Source organism: Onychostoma macrolepis, chromosome 25, assembly GCF_012432095.1.
Source record: "Onychostoma macrolepis isolate SWU-2019 chromosome 25, ASM1243209v1, whole genome shotgun sequence".
Lineage (NCBI taxonomy): Eukaryota > Metazoa > Chordata > Actinopteri > Cypriniformes > Cyprinidae > Onychostoma > Onychostoma macrolepis.
The window spans coordinates 13,330,352-13,352,729 of NC_081179.1; the positions used below are offsets into that span (position 1 = coordinate 13,330,352).

General features: G+C 41.1%; 2 protein-coding genes across 3 annotated transcripts in view; one reads left to right on the forward strand and one right to left on the reverse strand.

Annotated features, from left to right (window-relative positions):
- LOC131534407 (interferon-induced GTP-binding protein Mx2-like) overlaps positions 1 to 22,378 on the forward strand; it is a 34,941-nt gene that overhangs the window by 1,732 nt on the left and 10,831 nt on the right. The window contains exons 2-3 of one of the 2 annotated variants that reach the window (XM_058767257.1): positions 17,416 to 17,508; positions 17,606 to 17,716. Coding sequence is in view for 1 of the 2 variants with exons in the window: in XM_058767256.1 (XP_058623239.1) it covers positions 17,400 to 17,508; positions 17,606 to 17,716 (220 nt within the window). In the remaining variant the exon portion in view is untranslated. Of the gene's footprint in view, positions 1 to 17,191; positions 17,509 to 17,605; positions 17,717 to 22,378 lie in introns of those variants that run through there. The other variant, XM_058767256.1, reaches the window with a different exon arrangement.
- LOC131534421 (ladderlectin-like) lies at positions 1,179 to 3,908 on the reverse strand. The gene is made up of 6 exons (XM_058767279.1): positions 3,877 to 3,908; positions 3,707 to 3,774; positions 3,380 to 3,465; positions 3,095 to 3,217; positions 2,822 to 2,933; positions 1,179 to 2,669 (listed from the first exon to the last, which is right to left on the reverse strand). Exons 2-6 carry the CDS (start codon positions 3,765 to 3,767, stop codon positions 2,566 to 2,568), a joined length of 486 nt encoding a protein of 161 aa, XP_058623262.1. The 5' UTR covers positions 3,768 to 3,774; positions 3,877 to 3,908; the 3' UTR covers positions 1,179 to 2,565.

Genomic DNA, 22,378 nt, shown 5'->3' on the forward strand with positions numbered 1-22,378 from the left:
TTATTAGCTCCATATCTTCTCAAAGATGCTTAATAATATTCGATGATAATAAGTGGACATGGCAACACATCAAGAGTGTGCTCTGCAAAGCAGACTTCCAAATGTAATTCCAAACGTGCAAGATGCAAAATGTTGGTATGGACACTGGTATCAGTCATTGCAATTTTCGAGTGTGAGTTCTGTTACATACACACACAAAACTATTATTTAGGGGATTCATTTAGGTTACCTAATTTAGGGGAACTAGGGGACTACATTAGTAGCCATAGACAGGAAATATATGAAAATAGTAATATAGAAAATATAATTTGTCAGAATGCTGTGTAAATGCAGACTATTAGAATGATAAATATATATATATATATATATATAATTTTGAAATGCTGTTGCAAGTATTTCTAAAAGTAATGACTCAAAAATCCAATGGCTTTGGAACAAAATTGAATTGGGGGAAAGAATCCACCACTTTTGTCAATTGTCTAAACCAAACTGTTTAAAATAATCTGATCTTTTATGTTGTTAGATTAAGGACAGGTTCACAGGCGTGGAGACACATTATGCATTGTTGAAACACCAACACTCTTAATCAAACAAAACTTTTATTAAACAAATAACATGCTTCTGTATAAACAATATTCATTATGTGAAGAGTATTGCCATTGTAGATATAGGCTGATGAACAGTCATTTAATACAAATGAATCAACAGCTAGTATTCACCTTTAAAATGTATTTAAATCATGTTCAAATATTTAATACAGTATTGTAACACTGCAGTCACACGATAAGATCTTACTTGAAATTGTCAATGTAATTCGATATTATATAACCAATCATCCTTTATCTGTGCCTCATAATTTCATTAAAATTGTGAGATACTGTACTAATTGATCTTTTGTACCTACATAATAAAAAAAAAAACTTGTGTGAGAAATTTGTGATTTCTCAGTTTGAAAAAAGGCTTTAAAAGCTAACGACTTCTTTAGTCTTTTGTATATTTATATATTTTTTTAAACTTTGCAACTGTTCATAAGGTATTTTTGTCGGCGAGTCACAGGGGTGCCAGTATATTTGTATAGTAAGCCCGATGATGACATCATTCACTGGCATTCTAATATTCACAATTCTTGGTGCGCAATGTACTTATATTTTTATACACTATTTTGAGGAAACTCCACAACACACAAGATGCTTTATCAATGCTTTAATTGATTCGATGAATGTTTTAGAGAAGGTATTGAGAAAGGATTCAAGATTGAATAAAAGATACAAGTTTAAAGGAATAGTTCACCCAAAAAAAGAAAATTACCCGGTCACCGGTCGAGTGAAAACCAAAATGAAGACATTATTTAGTAAACTGATTTCCACTTTAATAATATATATATATATATATATATATATATATATATATATAACAAACACGATTAATGTAACCACTGTAAAGAAACAAAACTGTTTTGTTATAGCTTTTGGAGCAAGGGTGCCGCCATCTTGCGATACCAGTGTGTGACGTCACGGGATTGGTTCGCTCCGTAGGCCAGTGAAGTTACTTTTTGAAAACACAAGTGTTATTTTAACACACAAAAGTTTTTGTTTTTTATCATAATTGGATGAATATCCAACATTAAACTGTCTACATCACAAAGTTTTGATCGTGGCATCCCAAACATTCTTTTCATAACATGAGGCGCAACGTGATGTAAATAAACAACGCTTCATACAATATCGTTCATGTCACATTTTATTGTTATGTCAGGCTTTTCAGACATATTTGCATTACACTGGCTTGTACACCAGTAGTGGTATGTATATTTTATGTTCACCAGTGAATACAATTAGCTTACCTGCTGTTGACAGGACAATAATTAATCATCTGAGTAATCGGGCTGCTGCTACCTCAACGTTTATCATTCTCATGTGTTTTAAGCCATGTAAGCTAAAGAGATTTCAATGCGGTACTTGCGCAATGTGATAGAACGTTTCTGTGCGCACACACGCACAAAGCCAGAGATTGCTCCAAAAGCTATAACAAAACATCCGTTTTTCCTTTAAAATGGTTACATTTAATCGTGTTTGTTATATAATTTTTTTTATAACAGTGGAAATCAGTTTACTAAATAATGTAAACTTGACTGACTGCTTCACTTCCACTTTAAGAGCATGCTCCTCGTTTCTAAGTTCCCTCTCCACCGTACTTAAATTAGTTTTCTTCTTATATATTCCTGTCATAAGCATCACAAACACGGATAGACAAAGACTCATACTCAAACTCCTGTGAAACGTTCAGTGCCACTGCCTTCAAATGGACAACCCACAATGCATTTCGAAATACAGTACAAAACATAATGCATAAATACAGTAGATTAGTGTAGAAAATGGGCTGTAAATTAACAGCAGTTGCTTCCCATGAAAATTATTTCACAGAATGCATTGTTTTCCATAGTACATTACTGTTTTAATGGAAATGGTTTTACTGTTTTAATCACTTTTGGGTGAACTATCCCTTTAATTTCAAATTAACATGTTTTGTAAATGATAAGATCAGAAAATGTGAATGTATGTACAATCACGTAACTATGGAGTAGGATGACTGCTTGTGATCTTGCATGTTTTTTGCACAAACAAAGGCAACATCTGATGAACACTTCAGATCGTTCCAGCAATGGTTGGCTGCAGGGTGGAAAAAAATTATTTATTCTGTTCATTATAGTGGTGTGAGTGTCAAAATAAAATATTATGTTCAAACCATTTTGTTACAGTATGATATGACATTATAGGAAAAATAATTATTGACATTTTTAATAAAACCAGTGCATTCTTACAGCTATAGGCCAGCTCCATGCAGTTCTCTGTATCTCCTGCATTGTTGGGTTCTCCAGAGCACCAGTTGGTGTAGTTAAAGGGACTTCCATCACTCCAAATCCACTGTCCTTCCTAATGAGTGAAGAGAGTCATTACAAAGCACTGAAGGACTAGAAAAAGGAGGTAATTATAGTTTAGCTTTTAAGAAGTCAAACAATCCTTTTCCTCATGTTTATCTCTTTAGGCCATACTACAAAAGTTGTAGTTTTTTTTTTAAAGGCAGAGCAACTTACTTGCTCACCATCCTGAGCGCCAGCCCAAGACCGCGTGGAAGACGGCACCAGGCTCAGCAGATGATCATTTTCCAATTTATCTTGCACAGATGCAAGATTTGCATCATAAGTTTGACAGAATCTCTAAAGAGTCAGATTTTACATTTTCAATCCATAATCAATTTATGTATTCATTTAAAACAAAGGTTTGGTTGATTATTTGCTTTGTCATTTATTTGCAGAAAATTATGTTTTAGGTAACTAAGTAAATAAATAGAAATTGCTTGCAGTCTTACATCACATTACCTCTGCAGTGATCCAGTTAAATGACTCCGGGAAGTACTTGTAGCATTTGACTCCAAAATGTGTCCATCCATCGGGGCATTTTTCATCTACACAATACATAAACTTTAGGGTTATTTTAATAAACACAGTATATAGTCTTCACACACTGCAGAAACCTCATTAATCATGAAAAAAACTAAGTTCAATCATTTTGTACATTTCCTGTCCAACCCTTTGTAATGAAGCCCCTCAAAGATTTGGCACAACACAGAATGACTTCAAATATTTTAATCTGGACTAAAAAAAAGTTTTTTTTTTTTTACAATGGTAAATAAATGTATTGGTTACCTTCTGCATTCATCATTGAATAAATAGTGAAAATAAGCAGAAGACTTCTCAGCACTGCCATAATGAACCTGAAAATTAATAAAGTTAAGTGTGCTCACTATGGATTCTCAAACACAAAGATAATTTTAGAATGAATTTTTATTCAGCAGGTCGATGTGCCAAAAACTCACCTTGGTTTTCAGATCGTTGCTTTCGGACTTTCAGTAAAGATTCCATGAAGCTCCAGAAAGAGCCCTGCTTTTATACTTTACATAATGTCAAGTGTGTTTAAGTCACGAGGATGATACATATATTGCACACAAAAACTGTAAACTTGATAGATATCATCTGTAAACATCTCTCTGTTTGGAGATGTGGTCTGTTTGTTCAGTAGAAAGGAAACAGATCTAAGATAAGGATTTGACAGTAAAACCAGCAAGACCAACAAAGTTTCAATACTAATAGTCATAAGTGACAGTCACTAATAATGAAGATAATATTATTTGTTAATGCCAATGTTTAAGTTTCAATGTTTTAAAATGTGTTGGCACACAGTTAATAACCAAGAGTTATGAATTGTGTGACCAACATTTATGAATTGTGTGAACAAGAGTGGCGGCGGGGAGGTCATAGACAGCGGCCGCTGAAATCCAGAGGCGGCGCCGAGCGCGAGCAAAGGAGGATCGGAAGGGGTGATCGTGAAGGGGACGGGCGCACGGGCAGAGAAAAGCCACGGCGGGGAGCCAACAGCTCACTTGGGTTGAGTATTCCCACAATACTCTCCCAGTAGCCTCCACAGGTATGTCACCGTTTGAATGTTCTATGGGCTATCTACCTCCCTTGTTTCCCTCTCAGGAACCCGATGCTGCGGTACCGTCTGCCCTAGCCTTTATCCGAAGATGTCGTAGTGTTTGGAAGAAGGCTAGGAAGGCCTTGGTCCAGGCCTCCAGGCGGACCAAAGCAGCGACGATTGCCACAGTTCCGGCACCCGCTATGTCTGTGGTCAGAAGGTATGGCTGTCTACCAAGGACCTGCCTCTCAAGGCTGTCTCTCGCAAGTTAGCGCCTAGGTTCATTGGTCCATACCAGATCACCAAGGTCCTTAATCCGGGTGCGGTTGTTTTTCATGTATCCAGGGTTAAACCTGTTTTCAGGTCTCCTCTCAATGCCAACGTGTCATCCCTGCCCCCCCCCCTCCCCCTCGTCTAGTGGATGGTGCTCCTGTCTATTCTGTTAGGAGATTACTAGATGTTTGTCGTCGTGGCAGGGGTTTTCAATACCTGGTAGACTGGGAGGGTTACGGTCCGGAGGAGAGGAGTTGGGTTCCGGCTCGGGACATTCTGGATCGGTCGTTGATCGAGGACTTCCGTCGGAGACCAGGTAACCCCCCCCCCTTAGGTCGCCTGGAGGCGTTCCTTGGGAGGGGGGGTACTGTCACGATCTCGGTGGGGGCTGCCTTGCTTTTGTTGTCCTGGAGCACATGGCCTTTTGTTTTGACAGCTGGCCATGTGCTCCGCTGTCATATGGTGTTTTCTCCGCCCCTCTTGTTATCCGGGTTCTAATTCTCCCTCCTCACCTGCACCTTATTTTGTCCTCATTATCTCCCCTTTATAAACCCCTCATGTTTGCTGTCTGGTGTCAGTCCGTAAGCATTATACTGATGTTCAGTTTATCTCGCTGCCAGTTGTGTTTTCTGACCCGGTCTCGTTTTGTTTATTTTTCTAGTCCTGTCGGTCTGGCGCTCCTGTTTTGCTCCTCCCGTTTGTTTTGTTTTTGTTGCTGGCTGCTCTAGGACTCTGGTTGGCTCTCCGCCCGTGGCTTTTCTCTGCCCGTGCGCCCGTCCTTTCACGATCACCCCTTCCGATCCTCCTTTGCTCGCGCTCGGCACCTCCTCTGGATTTCAGCGGCCGCTGTCTATGACCTCCCCGCCACCGCTCTGCCCTGCTGGATTTGGTGAAGCCGGTCCGATCTTTGCGCTGTTCAATTGGACTATTTACTGGCGGGTTAAGCCATTCGGCTTATTTTTGGGACTGAGCTTTTTGTTGTTGTTTTTTTTCTCTTTGTTTCAATAAACTCGTATTATTCACCTACCATTGGATCACGGTCTCGTTCCTGATAGTTGAGATCCAGGATGAGATTGCCACCCACGAGCTACCCCAGGACCTGGAGGGCTTTATTAATTTGGCCACTCGAGTCGAAGGCCGCCTCCGCTTGCGTCAGCGACGCTTGGCACCCCGCTCGTCCTGGGGGCTGGAGGAAACCCAGCCCGTCAAGGGCCACCCACCACCTCAATCACCCCTGCCTGATCCAGAGCCCATGCAGTTGGGGCAACTTCGATTGTCGGCCCGAGAGAGACAGCAAAGGCTGGTTCAGTCCGTACTATCAGGAACGAGACCGGGATCCAATGGCAGGTGAATAATACGAGTTTAAAATTGTTGTTTACTTCATTAATTTTCTCATTCCTGGAAAAAAAGAGTTCGTACGCATGGGTCAGAGTTTGCGTGCAGGTGCGCAAATTTTCCCATCAAGTTTGTTTTTATAAATAACACCTTTTGCGTAGGAAGTGACGTACACCTCTTTCAGGGCAGGTTTTGTGTGTGCGCAACGGTTATAAATGAGGCCCCAGATCTAGACCAGGGCATCACTAAGCTCCTGGACAGTCTGAGGTACACCCTGGCAGCGTCGGATTGACCGAAACAATGTCCCAGGGGTGTTCTATTGGATTTAGGTCAGGTGGGCATGGGGGTCATTCAATGGTGTCAATTCCTTCATCCTCCAGGAACTGCCTGCATACTCTCACCACATGAGGCCAGGCATTGCCATGCACCAGGAGGAACCCAGGACCCACTGCACCAGCATAGGGTCTGACAATGAGTCCAAGGTTTTCATCCCGATACCTAATGGAAGTCAGGGTGCCATTGTCTAGCCTGTAGAGGTCTGTGCGTCCTTCCATTGATATGCCTCCCCAGACCATTGCTGATCCACCACCAAACCGGTCATACTGAACGATGTTACAGGCAGAAAAACGTTCTCCATGGCTTCTCTTGACCGTTTTACATCGGTCACATGTGCTCAGGGTGAACCTGCTCTCATCTATGAAAAGCACAGGGCACTAGTGGCAGAGCAGCCAGTTCTGGTGTTCAATGGCAAATGCCAATCAAGCTTCACGGTGCCGGGCAGTGATCACAGGTCCCACTAGAGGATGTCGGGCCCTCAGGCCACCCTCATGAAGTCTGTTTCTGATTGTTTGGTCAGAGACATTCACACCAGTGGACTGCTGGAGGTCATTTTGTAGGGCTCTGGCAGTGCTCATCCTGTTCCTCCTTGCACAAAGGAACCTGTCCTGCTGATGGGTTAAGGACCTTCTACAGCCCTGTCCAGCTCTCCTAGAGTAACTGCCTGAAAAAAATGTCAGTGGCCTCCAACTGTAAAACCATTCCTGTTTTGGGGCTTGTCTCATCTAGTGCACCTGTTGTTCATTTCATTAACACCAAAGCAGCTGAAACTGATTAACAACCCCCTCTGCTACTTAACTGACCAGATCAATATCTCAAATGTTTAATTGACTTGATGCTATAGAAAGGTGTTCCTTTAATTTTTGTTGAGCAGTGTATTTTAGTTTGAAAACCTGGTTGTACCAATCACACATTTTTCAGGAAAAAAAGAAAGAAAAGAAAGGTACAAAACTTGGGGGAGGTTAGGACGATTCTAAGGGCTCAGGTCAGGGATGGTTTTCTGAAACTAAAAAAATAAAGAAACTTGTAAGTGTACAAGAAGGCAAGTTTATTTATGAGTTTCATAAAACACTCAAAGTGCTTTATATTTTTACTGCATAAAGAAAGAAAAAATTTTAGATTTTTCAATTTGTGAGCTTTAAAAGTAAAATGTAATTTCTTTCTTTATAGTCACAAAATGAAGGGAGCGGTTAACGGTCATTGCCAGGGCTCTTGTTTATTGGCAGGAGAATTTAAAAAAAAAAAAAAAAAAGTGGAAGTCTGGAAAGATTCAACCCCCTGGGTTGCTAAAAATGGGTCGCTTCAAGCCCTTCTCTTTTCAGCTCCTAGATTGCCTGCATCTATTAAAATGAATAACCCTATTGTTTCAAACTGCTTGAAATTATGGCACCAAATTAGGAAGGGCTGCAGATTACCTGACACTGCTACAGGTGCTGGTCATATAATTAGAATATCATCAAAAAGTTGATTTATTTCACTAATTCCATTCAAAAAGTGAAATTTGTATATTATATTCATTCATTCATTACACACAGACTGATATATTTCAAATGTTTATTTCTTTTAATTTTGATGATTATAACTGACAACTAAGGAAAATCCCAAATTCAGTATCTCAGAAAATTTGAATATTACTTAAGACCAATACAAAGAAAGGATTTTTAGAAATCTTGGCCAACTGAAAAGTATGAACATGAAAAGTATGAGCATGTACAGCACTCAATACTTAGTTGGGGCTCCTTTTGCCTGAATTACTGTAGCAATGCGGCGTGGCATGGAGTCGATCAGTCTGTGGCACTGCTCAGGTGTTATGAGAGCCCAGGTTGCTCTGATAGTGGCCTTCAGCTCTTCTGCATTGTTGGGTCAGGCATATCGCATCTTCCTCTTCACAATACCCCATAGATTTTCTATGGGGTTAAGGTCAGGCGAGTTTGCTGGCCAATTAAGAACAGGGATACCATGGTCCTTAAAACAGATACTGGTTGCTTTGGCACTGTGTGCAGGTGCCAAGTCCTGTTGGAAAATGAAATCTGCATCTCCATAAAGTTGTTCAGCAGCAGGAAGCATGAAGTGCTCTAAAACTTCCTGGTATACGGCTGCGTTAACCTTGGACCTCAGAAAACACAGTGGACCAACACCAGCAGATGACATGGCACCCCAAACCATCACTGACTGTGGAAACTTTACACTGAACCTCAAGCAACGTGGATTGTGTACCTCTCCTCTCTTCCTCCAGACTCTGGGACCCTGATTTCCAAAGGAAATGCAAAATTTACTTTCATCAGAGAACATAACTTTGGACCACTCAGCAGCAGTCCAGTCCTTTTTGTCTTTAGCCCAGGTGAGACGCTTCTGACGCTGTCTGTTGTTCAAGAGTGGCTTGACACAAGGAATGTGACAGCTGAAACGCATGTCTTGCATACGTCTGTGCGTTGTGGTTCTTGAAGCACTGACTCCAGCTGCAGTCCACTCTTTGTGAATCTCCCCCACATTTTTGAATGGCTTTTGTTTCACAATCCTCTCCAGGGTGCGGTTATCCCTATTGCTTGTACACTTTTTTCTACCACATCTTTTCCTTCCCTTCGCCTCTCTATTAATGTGCTTGGACACAGAGCTCTGTGAACAGCCAGCCTCTTTTGCAATGACCTTTTGTGCCTTGCCCTCCTTGTGCAACGTGTCAATGGTCATCTTTTGGACAACTGTCAAGTCAGCAGTCTTCCCCATGATTGTGTAGCCTACAGAACTAGACTGAGAGACCATTTAAAGGCCTTTGCAGGTGTTTTGAGTTAATTAACTGATTAGAGTGTGGCACCAGGTGTCTTCAATATTGAACCTTTTCACAATATTCTAATTTTCTGAGATACTGAATTTGGGATTTTCCTTAGTTGTCAGTTATAATCATCAAAATTAAAAGAAATAAACATTTGAAATATATCAGTCTGTGTGTAATGAATGAATATAATATACAAGTTTCACTTTTTGAATGGAATTAGTGAAATAAATCAACTTTTTGATGATATTCTAATTATATGACCAGCACCTGTATATCTCTTGTAGCAAATTTCTTTAGTGAGATGAACATAATTAATCATAACAGTGTTACGTTCAGGCTCGGACACAAGAGGTAAGTGATAATTCAAAATGAGGTTTATTGAATAGGTAATATACTGCAAGGTAAGAGGGTGATCTTTAGAGGTGAGTAGTGTCTCTTGAAGCGTGATTCTTGGTAATAATAGAGAGGTGTTGATAATGTTCTCTTTCCCACAGAGAATTCGAGATGACAAGACGAGGGGATCCGTAATGGCACACGCACACACTCTGAAGACGGGTGATCTATGAGGAGAGGACAACACAAGGAGGAAGAGCACAGGAGGTAAGGTACACAAGGTAAGTAGTTATTTTGGAAGGATATAAATCTGGTTAGAATGTCCAGCGTTGAGAGAGTCCACGTTGTCATCAACGAGATCGGACAATGTGATGTGGTTGCTGTGGATCTTTATAGTGGGTTCTGATGAGGTTGTGATTAGGTGCAGGTGTGCATGATTAATACTCTGGTGAGGTGGAACGCTGTGGTTGGTGGAGTGAAGGGCCTGACTGATCTGTGACAAACGGGTTGTTATCAATTATATATCCATCTTCAGGAATTAGCTGTAGCATTAATAGTACAATAAAATGATTAGTTCGTCCGCAGTAAGGACCGTCTATTGACTCTAAGGAAAATTATTTCTCTGGCCACGACAAATAATTTCCTTACTGAAACATTGCTCCCCGAGCATGTAACAAGACCGGACATTAAAGTGACTTCGTTCTGAGAGCAGCAGACACAGACAACCAAGTGTGAATACTTATGGATGTTTATTAAACTACACTACAGGGGAACATGCAACATCGAACTAGACACAGACATACACACATTCAACATAGATGCCAACGCAAGGAAGGCATGGAGAGAGAGAGAGAGAGAAAGAGAGAGGGAGCGCTCGTGCGCAAGAGAGACTGTCATGGCAAGATTTACACATCAGCTAACTACAACCTGTTAAGAACCATCAGATAATAGCATCACCTTAATTAAAAGGGGTCGAAGCCTAGAAGCGCATCTAAATAGTTAACAAGCGGTTACTTGCATGGGTTTTGTGGGTGCTGAGTAAAGCAATAGCATGTATAATGCGTAGATTCCTGGTGAATTCCTTTAGGAGTGAAAGCTTCGTCATTCCAGCCATGGGTTGATTAGTCCGAAGTGAATCGACAAAGTTACTGAACTTAAAACTGCCAGAAGATCGGACTCCCCCCGGAAGGGGAGTCGTGAGGTTTCCAAGGTGATATGTGTGTCTCCAGGGCACCGAAAGTAAATAGAAGACTTGCCTTTTCGGTGTGGTAGAAGTTTTATCTGTTTTCCCTGTAACACCCATTTTGGTTAGTTTGACCAATAACAAGGCACATAGTTTCAGCGGGAAAGTGTTTCTTTGTCCCACTTGACACCTCATTTGCATGTTTTACGTCGATCTGTTTAGCGTCTTTTTGACAGTGGGGGGGACAACCCTTGGCAATTAGCACCCATATAACGGTAGAATGTGGGGCCAAGCTGTGAAATATATGCAAATGTCAAAAGGCTAAAAGGGTCTGTTAAGACATAAAGTCCCAACGACCATCAAGGATCATAAGCAGATGTTACACTCTGTCCCAGTACATCTTAATTGTCACACTGCTGTGTCAGAGAACACGCACAGAGACGAAAATGAAGGTTAAACAGTCTTTAATTAATCCACTGAGAAGTAATTCACATAAAGGAAAATTGGAGACACACATTGATGATACTTGAGAAACTCAAACTGAACAGACAGGATCTTAAGTACACAGACCAAATGAGGATAATTATTGAGACACACCTGAACATAATGATGAAATCAAATCAATAACCATAACAACTAACTAGACAGGGCAGAACAGTGCAAACTGAAAACAAAGTCTAAACAGTGTCATGGTGTGACAGTAATCACGCATTTCACCTTTCTATCTGTGATACGACATTCAATATCTGGAGGCTGTGTGGTAGTCACACTGGAGGATTTATATATTAACAAACATTTTGCCTCACTTCCTCAGCTAAAAGAGAAGTTTTCTCTCCCCACAACACACTTCTTTCAACATTTACAGATTAGAAATTATGTACATAATGCAGTATCTAATTTTGAACCTCTGTCAAAGGACAGAAGGATTTATAGGCTATTGTTGGGCTCACCTGGGGCCTGTACCATGAAGCCGGTTTAGCTGGCTAGCCAGGTAAGTTTCAGTTTAGTTTGCACCAATCCTGGGTTTTAGGTACCATGAAAGTGGCTTGGCTTTTAGCTGCATTCATTGCCATAGTAACTTACACTGCACAGCTAACCTGCTCCGGGGCAGGTTATGTTCTGAGTTAGAGAGCTCAAACTGAAATTGGACCAATCAGATGTGAGCAAATGTCTGACACAAAAAAAGTCATTCCCCCAGTTTCTCTTGCTCCAAATTAAAGGTCACTAGTACTAAAAAAAATTGTCTGGCTTTAATGATAATTAGTTATTTTATATAATTTATATAATTATATGAGTTATATTATTATTATTAATCCATTACACACAAGCAATTTTAGTTTAACAGTTATAATAAATCATTTATTTTAAATGAATGTTAATATATACAGATCATATGTAATATAACTAAGCTGTAGAATCAATAGATAATGCTTTAAAAATGACGTGACCTTACATGTTCGAGTCTCTATCGCTGAATATTTCCAACTATATAAACTAATTCAACAAGTTTCACTTGTGACTGCACTGATAAAGCAAGATCATTTCTTTTATTTGTCCTCTTTCATGAACAAGTACTTTTTCATTGTAAATGCATTTAAATTCATCATATTCTTCAATCTCTTAACCTTTAGCAAAACCTTTAACCAAGGCTCGTGATTGGCTGTTCGCTGCTGATGTTACACATTCACATGCATGCGCTCCACAAACTCAGGATCAAAGCCTGAGTCGACAAACAAAGTTGATGATCAGCATCATGGTACCAACAAAGCCGTATTGGAGTGGTCTGGTTTTGTCAACTCTAAACTAATCCTGTAACTCTGAATTTGGTCATCTACCATCATGGTACAGGCTCCTGATTCTAAACATTTAGTTTCAGATTTTGTAATAATAATAATAAAATATTTTTGTAGTGCGCCTTTTTTACACTCAAGGCGCTAAATATATTTTCTCAAGAAGTGATTTTTTAAATTTTGTATTTATTTATTTTAAAAATGCTTGAGAAGAGGAACAGGGCATACAAATTGGGGCTGATGTGTGGGAGGACAGCCTCAGCAGGATTCGATCTTGCTCCATTAATTAATTAAATTTTAAATTAATTAAACTTGTGATGCATAGGCTACACCAGTAATACTCAAATCTGGCTCGTGAGATCCACTTTCCTGCAGAGTTTAGCTCCAACCCTGATCAAACTCACCTACCTGTGTATTTCTAATGATCCTAAAGACACTGATTAGCATACTCAGGTGTGTTTGATTAGGGTTAGAGCTAAACTCTGCAGGTGTAACGTGGCTGACGAGACGTGAGACGTGCGGATCCAAGTGCAAGCTTTTATTTAAAGGCATGGTCATATATACAGGCAGGGTCGAAACAATGGCAAACAGGTATGGCAGGGACAAGACAAAGAGTAATCCTAGGGCAAGCGAAGGTCGACGATGGGCGAACAGTATCCAAAAGGGCAAGGCAGAGAGATAATCCAGGTACACCGGCTATAATCCAGGCAAGGGAATAAACAGAGTCCGAACAGTGAGACAGGGGTAAATACTGGGAACACAGACTAGGAAACAACAAACGTTCCGTAAAGCAGCTAACACTAGGGGAGTGAAAAACGCAGGACAATACAGGAACTGAACAGAAACACGGAATGGGTTAATCCAGGAAACACAGGCTAGAATAAAACACAGGAAAACAGGCAAGACTAAGAAAACTACATGGGCTCCGTAGAGTAGCTATCGCTAGGAGAGGGATAAGTGCATACAATACTCGGCAGTGAGGGAGAGAAAGCCCATGGTTTAAGTAGTGTGTGTGTGATTGGTGATAGCTGTGTGATCAGTGCCTTCAGCTGTGTATGTGCAATCAGTGTAATCAGCTGTGCATGCGTCATCAGTGCAATGGATGATGGGTAATGTAGTCCGTGGGTGCCGTGCAACAGTAGTGTAGTGCAACAGTCAATGTGGTGAGTGAGTGACCTCTGGTGGTGGGTGAACGGAAGTTCATAGGCCGGATTCGTGACAGCAGGAAAGTAGATCTCGTGAGCCAAATTTGAGTATCCCTGGGCTACACTATTCAAAATCTAAATTGCATAGAACTTTTCCTACTATCTCTCCTATTTGTAACCTGTGTATTTGTATCTCTTTTGAACATGTCCGAAACTTAATGATTTTTGTTGTGACATATTTAAGTGCATGGTTTTCTGACATGTATGGTAATGTTTTTACACCTGATCTGTTAGACCACAATGTGTGTGTACAAAATACCATAATTTATGGAATCATTATTGGTTGACTTATCTTACTGGAATATTGCATGGAGAGTGTCCAGTATGAAGTTATGTGTAATCTTGATCAATTTCATTTCACTTTTTCTTTTTTTTTTAACAGTATATGGCAACCATTTCTAGATCATCTGGACCAGTGTAATGTTGACTCTGTCCAGCAATGTAGTGCTTAGTATGCTGCCCGCCCATTATTGAGTGCTTCTTTGTTTTTAAACTGCCTGTATTACCTAATTGTTCGGTTTTTCTTATTATTATTTGTATTATTATTATTTAATGTATTTTGGTCTTTTCTAGTTGTTGTTTTGTTTGGTGTTTATTGTGTAATGCAAAACTAATAAAATACTTTTTAAAAGTGCCTTCTTATTTTCTACAAATGCCTCTTGAATGAGGATAGAGAAACTATTAATGTCTTGCCACCAAATTGCCTCGGAATCTCGTTGATCAAAATTTGTCCAGCTTTGGGAGAAATTCAAGAAATGGAGAAATCATCTTAATTATACAAAGCCATTCTGTCAATTTTAAATATTTTCAAATTCAGAGGTGTAAAGTATTGGAGTAAATGTAACTAATTACTGTACTTGAGTATCTTTTCGGAGACTTTGTAGTTGTACTTAGTTGCCAAATTAAAGTGTTTTATGCATTAAGAATTCAATTGTGATAAACTCGCATGAAATGAAAACTGTACACATAATTTTTCACTTAGTAATTACAATTATATTACAATAGCAATAGTGTCAGTGAAGAATTGGTTTCGGTTAAGTGAATGACTAATAACAACAGTTGCTTGGCTCAACCTACTGGAGTATCAAATTCGATTATTTAACTGTTATTTTTAAATATTAAAATGTCACCAATGACCTACTAACATGATCAGAACCACCCAGTGAGTATACCTCAGAGAACAAAGGAAACAAAAAAGATCAAACTTTGCAATGACATTATATATTAGTGAAATATCAATGTCTGTCTCAAAGAGTTGGATCTCATGAAAAGACAACGTGAATGTGGACATATTTTTGCAATAATTATAGGTCTGTTGAGCTAAGCTATTTTTGCATCAGAAATGCATAAAAATGTATTAGCTTAAAATGTATTGTAAATTGAGTTATGCACTTCTGATGTAATCAGATAGTATTGTTAAATGAATGTGAAAAAAGTAAGTCTTCTTAAAGGTGCAATAGGTGACAATAGATTTTTTTTGTTATGCTGGTTGAAAGTCTCTTCACATCCCGATAGCAATCTTTAAGTTAAGTGCTCTATATGTATTTATATTCTGTGGAAGGCATAGAACCAAGAAATGTTCATCCAATCAAAACATTTGTTCCAAGCGTTTTTATTGGCTTTCCTACCTGCCTGTCAACATATGTATTTGCATACATGGCATACATGGTATACAATGGCAGGCAAACATCAACAACCTGATCTTCCTTCCTGGTATCGTAGTACTTTTACAAACTGTACTATAAAGTTTTCTCACCGGTAATGACATATATGATGTATTGCAGTAATGTTGTCTCTGGTCGTCTGATCTGTTCGCATTCATGCGTTCAGGGGGCGTGGCTTTGGATGGCGATTTGTAGGGAGGGTGGGATGTTCACTTTCAGTGCTATCAGGCTAAAGATCTCCTACTGCACCTTTAGTGAATAATTTGCTCCGTAACCATTTTTGTTGGTATTTAACTGACAACTTGTGACAGCTAGTCGAGATTAAGAATCATTGTTCACATTTATAATTCAAAGTTTATAGATGTCAAATGAGATCATATATCATTCTTATCTAATCTTAATCTTATCTAACATGGTCTGGTGGAGCATGCTACCATGTCAGTAAACTGCTTAAAGTATAAAACTGTAACAGAAGCTTACCCCATCTCCAAACCATTCTATCAGTGATCAGTACAATATACTGCGTTCACACCATGTCGTAATTACCCTAAGTTTGACATGACAGCACATGGTGTTGTACTTGAAGCTGTTCTGTGGCAATAACGTCTAACTGACACTCAAAATGTGTGACATTTCATTTTATGTTTTTCCTTTTAAATAATGATGTTTCTTATTTTTTGTTATGTAGGGTTGTACCTTGCATCTTATGTTGTTAAATTAATGTTCATTATTTTATTGTCATGTTTGCTACCATGATGGTGTTTTGTGTTTGTATGCACAACACAGTGCACCTTCTAGTGCATATATCAGTTTGTGAAAAAAAGTTAATTTTGTCACAGGGATGATAAAATATAGAACAAGACAACTTGTGATGAACTTTAATTCATATTGTGCCATTGACTTTTTGAGTTGGTTGTCAGTACATTAGGCACAAAAAGGGTTAAAAGGGAGGAATAAGAAAGCTGCAAACTGCTCACAAAATGACCGACTCCCAATATTAGTTCACTAGCCTATAGATTTCAGACTCAGACACAGCCTTCTTCTGTTGCTCATTGAATGATTCACACGACACAGATTACCGTTTAACAGTTTTACTATGGTTTTATTGCTGAATATTACCACACTTCTCACACAGGCAGGGGGAGCGGAGAATGACACTCCCTTTTGAAATCTTGGGATATAAATCCAGATCATTACAAGATGTGACACGCAAAGAAAGCAGTACAAGAAAGATATCGCCTCAGTCAAATATTTAATTACGCTATGTATAATCAAACAGATATTTTAAAATTGTAGCTTGATTACACAAAACAAGAAGTTAGGTTTTTCTACATATGCATATTTTATATTCGAAGTCAGAAAATGCAGGGAGAGGTTCACAGTCATTTGGAAAAGAGCATTCGTCCATACATTGATCTGATTGACACTCTGCGGTCAGTTGGCATCCATAAGGACTTGGCATTACCAACTATTGTAGTGATTGGAGACCAGAGTTCTGGAAAAAGCTCTGTGTTGGAAGCACTGTCTGGAGTTGCGTTACCAAGAGGGAGCGGTGAGGACTAATTTAACTCTTCTTTGCCCTTGGTTGTTCATACAAACTCTCAGCAAACACTTTTAGGTACATCTCTTCAGTATTGCTCTATTGGTTTGAGATCTGATGACTGTGGAGGTCTTTGGAGTAGACTGAACTCATTGTCATGTTCCTGGAACCACCATTACACCAGCACCTCCAGTCAGAACCTTTGACACAATGCAGGATGGATCAAGGGATTCATGTGTTTCATAGTCTGACACTACCATCTGCATGTTGCAGTAGAAAATTGGTCTGGCACCAACAAGTCATTTAAATCAGATTTCTTCAGATTGAAATTCAGATTGGCTGGTCAGATATTTGCATCAGTAAGATGCAGTGGTAAACTGAGTGTATTTAAATTTGAATTATATTTAAGGAATGATTTGTCAGCGCCTGCACTGTTATAAAGCTCTTGTCACGTAATTTTCCACTTTTAGTTTTCTTTTGATTGCTAACACAATGGTGTTTGCTGTAGGAATTGTGACCAGATGTCCATTAGAGTTGAGGTTGAAGAAGGTACCGGGAGTCAACTGGAAGGCTGTTTTAACTTACAATTCGAAAACAGCAGGTTAGTAGTACTGTTTGCAGTGTCTTTTGTTTTCTTAACTGGAAGGGTTTCTTTCAGCTGGTTTGAAATGATCACTTTTACAACTGTTTTGTTGCAGGTCCTATTAGAGCCAGCAGGCTGGTGAATGGAAACGCAGCACAGTCAACTCACAATGAGGAGAAAATTGAATTTACAAATCCTTTATCAGTTGAAGAACGAGTTGCAGCAGGTTAGTAAAACTGCTGGAAATCCGTGATACTGGTACATAATAAAGAGGTCAAAATCTCAAAATGAAGTCACAAAAAGCAATTATTTGGACAAATGTATTTTTTGGATGTGAATGGATGACTGTAGTCTTGGATGCTGATTTGTCAATTCAGCATTTCAATTCACCATATCACTGTGCAGAACCCATAGAATATCTGTTTTGTTGCTAGTGACAGTTTTGACAAATAACAGATACTCTTGACAGTTTTGTTGCTGTTATGTGAAGGATTTTCTCTCTCTCTCTCTCTCTCTCTCTCTATATATATATATATATATATATAACTTTACATGGTGAGCATGAAGCTGTTTTATTTATTTTAGCTATACAAAACACATTTCATATATGTATATATAATATATGATCTTACAGTTAAAAAAAATGCATTTGGAGACTTTGCATTGGAATCAAATTGAGCCTGTTATTAGCATGTTGCTAAACTAACAATTCAATTCTTCAATAAGTTTAAAAACACACATTTCTGTCATGGCAACCCTCAGAGGGATTGGCATGGTAATGTACATGACGATGTTAATGTATTTGGTCTTGGCAGAATAGATCTGCTACGCTGCTGCTGCATTAGTCAAGTATTTGAATGTTGAGCAAACAGGATAGATCAAGACACCCCCCCACAAAGCAGATCTATTGCCAAGTCATATGTACTGCTGCTGCTCTGAAGAGCCATGTGATTGCATGTATTACCATCTACTGTATGTGTGCCTGGGCTACCACGCCAACCGGCTTAACAATAGTGGCCTATGACTACACTGTAAAAAAAAAAAAAAGTTGAGCGAACTTAAAAAAACATTTTTTACCAGCTTCAGCAGATTTTTGAGATTGCCTCAACTTGTTTTTGTGGGAGATTCCACAAATTTTTGTTGTATAAACTTAAAACAACAAGTTGAGAAAACTCAAAAATCTGCTGAAGTTTGTTGCCTTAAAATTTTAAGTTGGCTCAACTTTTTTTTTTTACAGTGTATATGAGCCTTGGCTACCATGCTGAACAGCTTAAAAATAGCGGCCTATGACTATGGCTTAACTCTAATCAGACATGCACTATGTGTAACGTTCACAAGTGTTGACAAGAATATGCATAGTAGTCCGATAGAATAAGACCCCAGCACCCACCTGAGCAAATATCATAAATTAGTCATTTGATAACTATATTCTCTAATTGTATAGAGCCATTAGGATCAATAAAAGTACGTTTTTGACACTGCATGCAGCTGAAATCAACCGCACACTTAACACAGCTAATGAAACATCAACCTTATATTTAAACTGTCGGGTCTCAGGTCTGATCACCTGGGTTTTCTGTCTCTGTGTTCAGATATTGTGTACGTGACTTTGTTTTGACAGCTCGCCACGTGCGCATTTTCAGCGTGATTGTTTCCCCGCCCTCCTTGTTTCTCTGCTTGTTAGCTCATCTTGTTTCACACCGGGTTCTAGTCATCTCATTAGCATTCCCTTTATAGCTCCCTGTGTTACTCTGTCTTTTGTCAGACTGTTTGATTAGTTTCATTGTTCTGACTGTCTCTAGTTGTATCGTTTACCTGTCCTGTCCTGTCTTGCTCTGTTCAGGCTCCAGTGCTCGTTGCTGCTAGTTAAGATTCTGTGTGCTCAGATTCCTGTGGGATCCCTTGGCTTCCGCCGTTCCTGGGTCTTTGCAGACTCGCTAGTGGATCGCTCTACCTCTCGCTCCAATTACACACTCAGCACGTTAGACGGGTCCTCCAGCGTCTGTTAGAGAACCAGTTGTTCGTCAAGGCGGAGAAGTGCGAATTCCACGCCGAGTCCGTTACGTTCCTTGGCCATATCATCTCTACCAGGGGGATCAAACCAGACCCTGCTAAGATAGAGGCTGTCGCCAAGTGGCCAAGTCCCGACTCCCGTAAGAGTAGAGTAGGCCGGTCGAGGGGTGCAAGTGCCAGGAGGGTGCCCGACGGGTAGGTTGCCGGTGCCGGCTGCACTGCGTCCTGAAGTCCTTCAGTGGGGTCACGAGTCCAGGCTGGTCTGCCATCCAGGGATTCGGAGAACGTTGTTTGCCATCCGTCAACGCTTCTGGTGGCCCACACTGGCCGCAGATGTCAGACAGTTCGTGTTGGCCTGCCCCACTTGTGCCCAATGTAAGCCAGTGAATCGCCCTCCTGATGGTCTGCTCCATCCCCTTCCCGTCCCTTCCTGTCCATGGTCACATATCGCCCTTGATTTTGTTTCTGGGCTTCCCCCCTCGATGGGTAACACTGTGATTCTCACTGTGGTGGATCGCTTTTCTAAGGCAGTTCATTTCATTCCCTGCCCAAATTGCCCTCCGCCCGGAGACCGCCCAACTGATGGTGGACCACGTCTTCCGTCTCCACGGATTGCGGTTGGCGTGGTTTCAGATAGGGGTCCTCAGTTCGCCTCCCGGTTTTGGAAGGAGTTCTGTAGACAGATTGGGGCCTCTGCGAGTCTGTCTTCTGGTTTCCATCCTCAGACCAATGGGCAATGCGAGCGGGCCAACCAGGATCTCGAAAGAATGCTCCGCTGTCTGACATCCAACAATCCGAGTTCCTGGTGCCAACAGCTTTCCTGGATAGAATACGCTCGTAACTCCCTTCCAGTGGCGGCTTCAGGTATGTCCCCTTTTGAATGCTCTGTGGGTTATAAACCGCCTCTGTTCCCATCACAGGAGCCCGATGCTGCGGTTCCGTCCGCCCTGGCTTTCGTTCAGCGCTGCCGCCACACCTGGGAGAAAGTCAGGATGGTTTTGGTCCGAACCTCAGGACGAACCAAGGCAGCAGCCGATCGTCGCCGGTCCTCTCCTCCAACCTATGTGTGCGGTCAACGGGTATGGCTTTCTACCAAGGATCTGCCTCTCCGGGCGCCTTCTCGTAGCTGGCGCCCAGATTCATTGGGCCGTACCGTATCACCAAGGTGGTTAATCCGGTGGCTATCAGGCTCAAGCTCCCTCCCACTCTTGGTCGGGTTCACCCTGTGTTTCATGTCTCTAGGGTAAAACCTGTGTTTTCTTCTCCCCTTAATCCTGCCGGCGATCGCCCGCCCCCGCCCCTCTTCTTGTGGATGGTTCCCCGATCTATACGGTTGGGAGATTGCTCGACGAGCAACGCGCGGGAGAGGCTTTCAGTATCTCGTGGACTGGGAGGGTTATGGTCCAGAGGAGAGATGCTGGGTGCCGTCCGGGACATTCTGGACCGTTCGTTGATCGAGGACTTCCGTCGGCGACGAGGTAGGCCTCCTCCTGGGGCACCTGGTGGTGCACCTGGGAGAGGGGGTACTGTCGGGTCTCGGGTCTGATCACCTGGGTTTTCTGTCTCTGTGTTCAGATATTGTGTACGTGACTTTGTTTTGACAGCTCGCCACGTGCGCATTTTCAGCGTGATTGTTTCCCCGCCCTCCTTGTTTCTCTGCTTGTTAGCTCATCTTGTTTCACACCGGGTTCTAGTCATCTCATTAGCATTCCCTTTATAGCTCCCTGTGTTAACGTTCTCCCTGTCTTTTGTCAGACTGTTTGGTTAGTTTCATTGTTCTGACTGTCTCTAGTTGTATCGTTTACCTGTCCTGTCCTGTCTTGCTCTGTTCAGGCTCCAGTGCTCGTTGCTGCTAGTTAAGATTCTGTGCGCTCAGATTCCTGTGGGCTCCCTTGGCTTCCGCCGTTCCTGGGTCTTTGCAGACTCGCTAGTGGATCACTCTACCTCTCGCTCGGGATAGCGAACAGCCTTGCCGGCTCCGTCTCCTCTGCCGCTGTTGTGGCTTGCTCCAGCCGCTACCATCCACCCAGCTGTGTGTGTAGGAAATCCCACATCCACGCAAGCCATCTGCGGGAGCGCTCCTCGCCTGCTATTGTTATTATTGTCTGCTCAATAAAGCCTCTGTTATTCCCGCATCTGAATCCAGCCTATTCCCTGACATAAACAAACATGACATTGAGATTACGCCGATGAGTATAGCAAACCCCGGTTGAAATGCATGCACGAGCATGCTTATTTCATTTAAAGGTCCCATGACATGCTGCTTTTTGGATGCTTTTATATAGGCCTAAGTGGTCCCTAATACTGTATCTGAGGTCTGTTTGCCGAAATTCAGCCTTGGTGCAGAATTTCAGCCATTATGAGCCAGTCCCACAATGAGTTTTTCTTAGGACGTGCCATTCTGTGTCTGTAGCTTTAAGGATGAGAGAGGCGGGCAAGGTGGAGGGTGGGGTGTGGCCTTAACCAGCTTGCGCTACCATCTGCTAATGTTGACAGTGGATGTATTGCAATAGCTCATAGACACGCAGTCATTCAAGCTTTACAGTTTGACCCAGAATCTGATCAGCGGCTACAGCAGGATGTCTCGGAATGGTTAGTTTAAAATATTGTGTCTGGATACGGTACTTTAGTTGGTTTGTTTATGTATGCTGTTACAGTTATTCTCATGTAGCTAATGCTAGCCATAGGCTCGGATGAAGGAACTAAAAAAATACTTTGGTGTTCATTTGTACATCCAAACACTGAGCAACTGCCATGCTTCGCTCGTTTGCAAGCCATGATATCTCTCGAGGAAAAAAAAATATTGCGCTCGCGTTGCACGGTAGTAGCTAATTTTCTCATGGGCGGGCAAAGCAGAGAAAGGGGAGGTAACCTT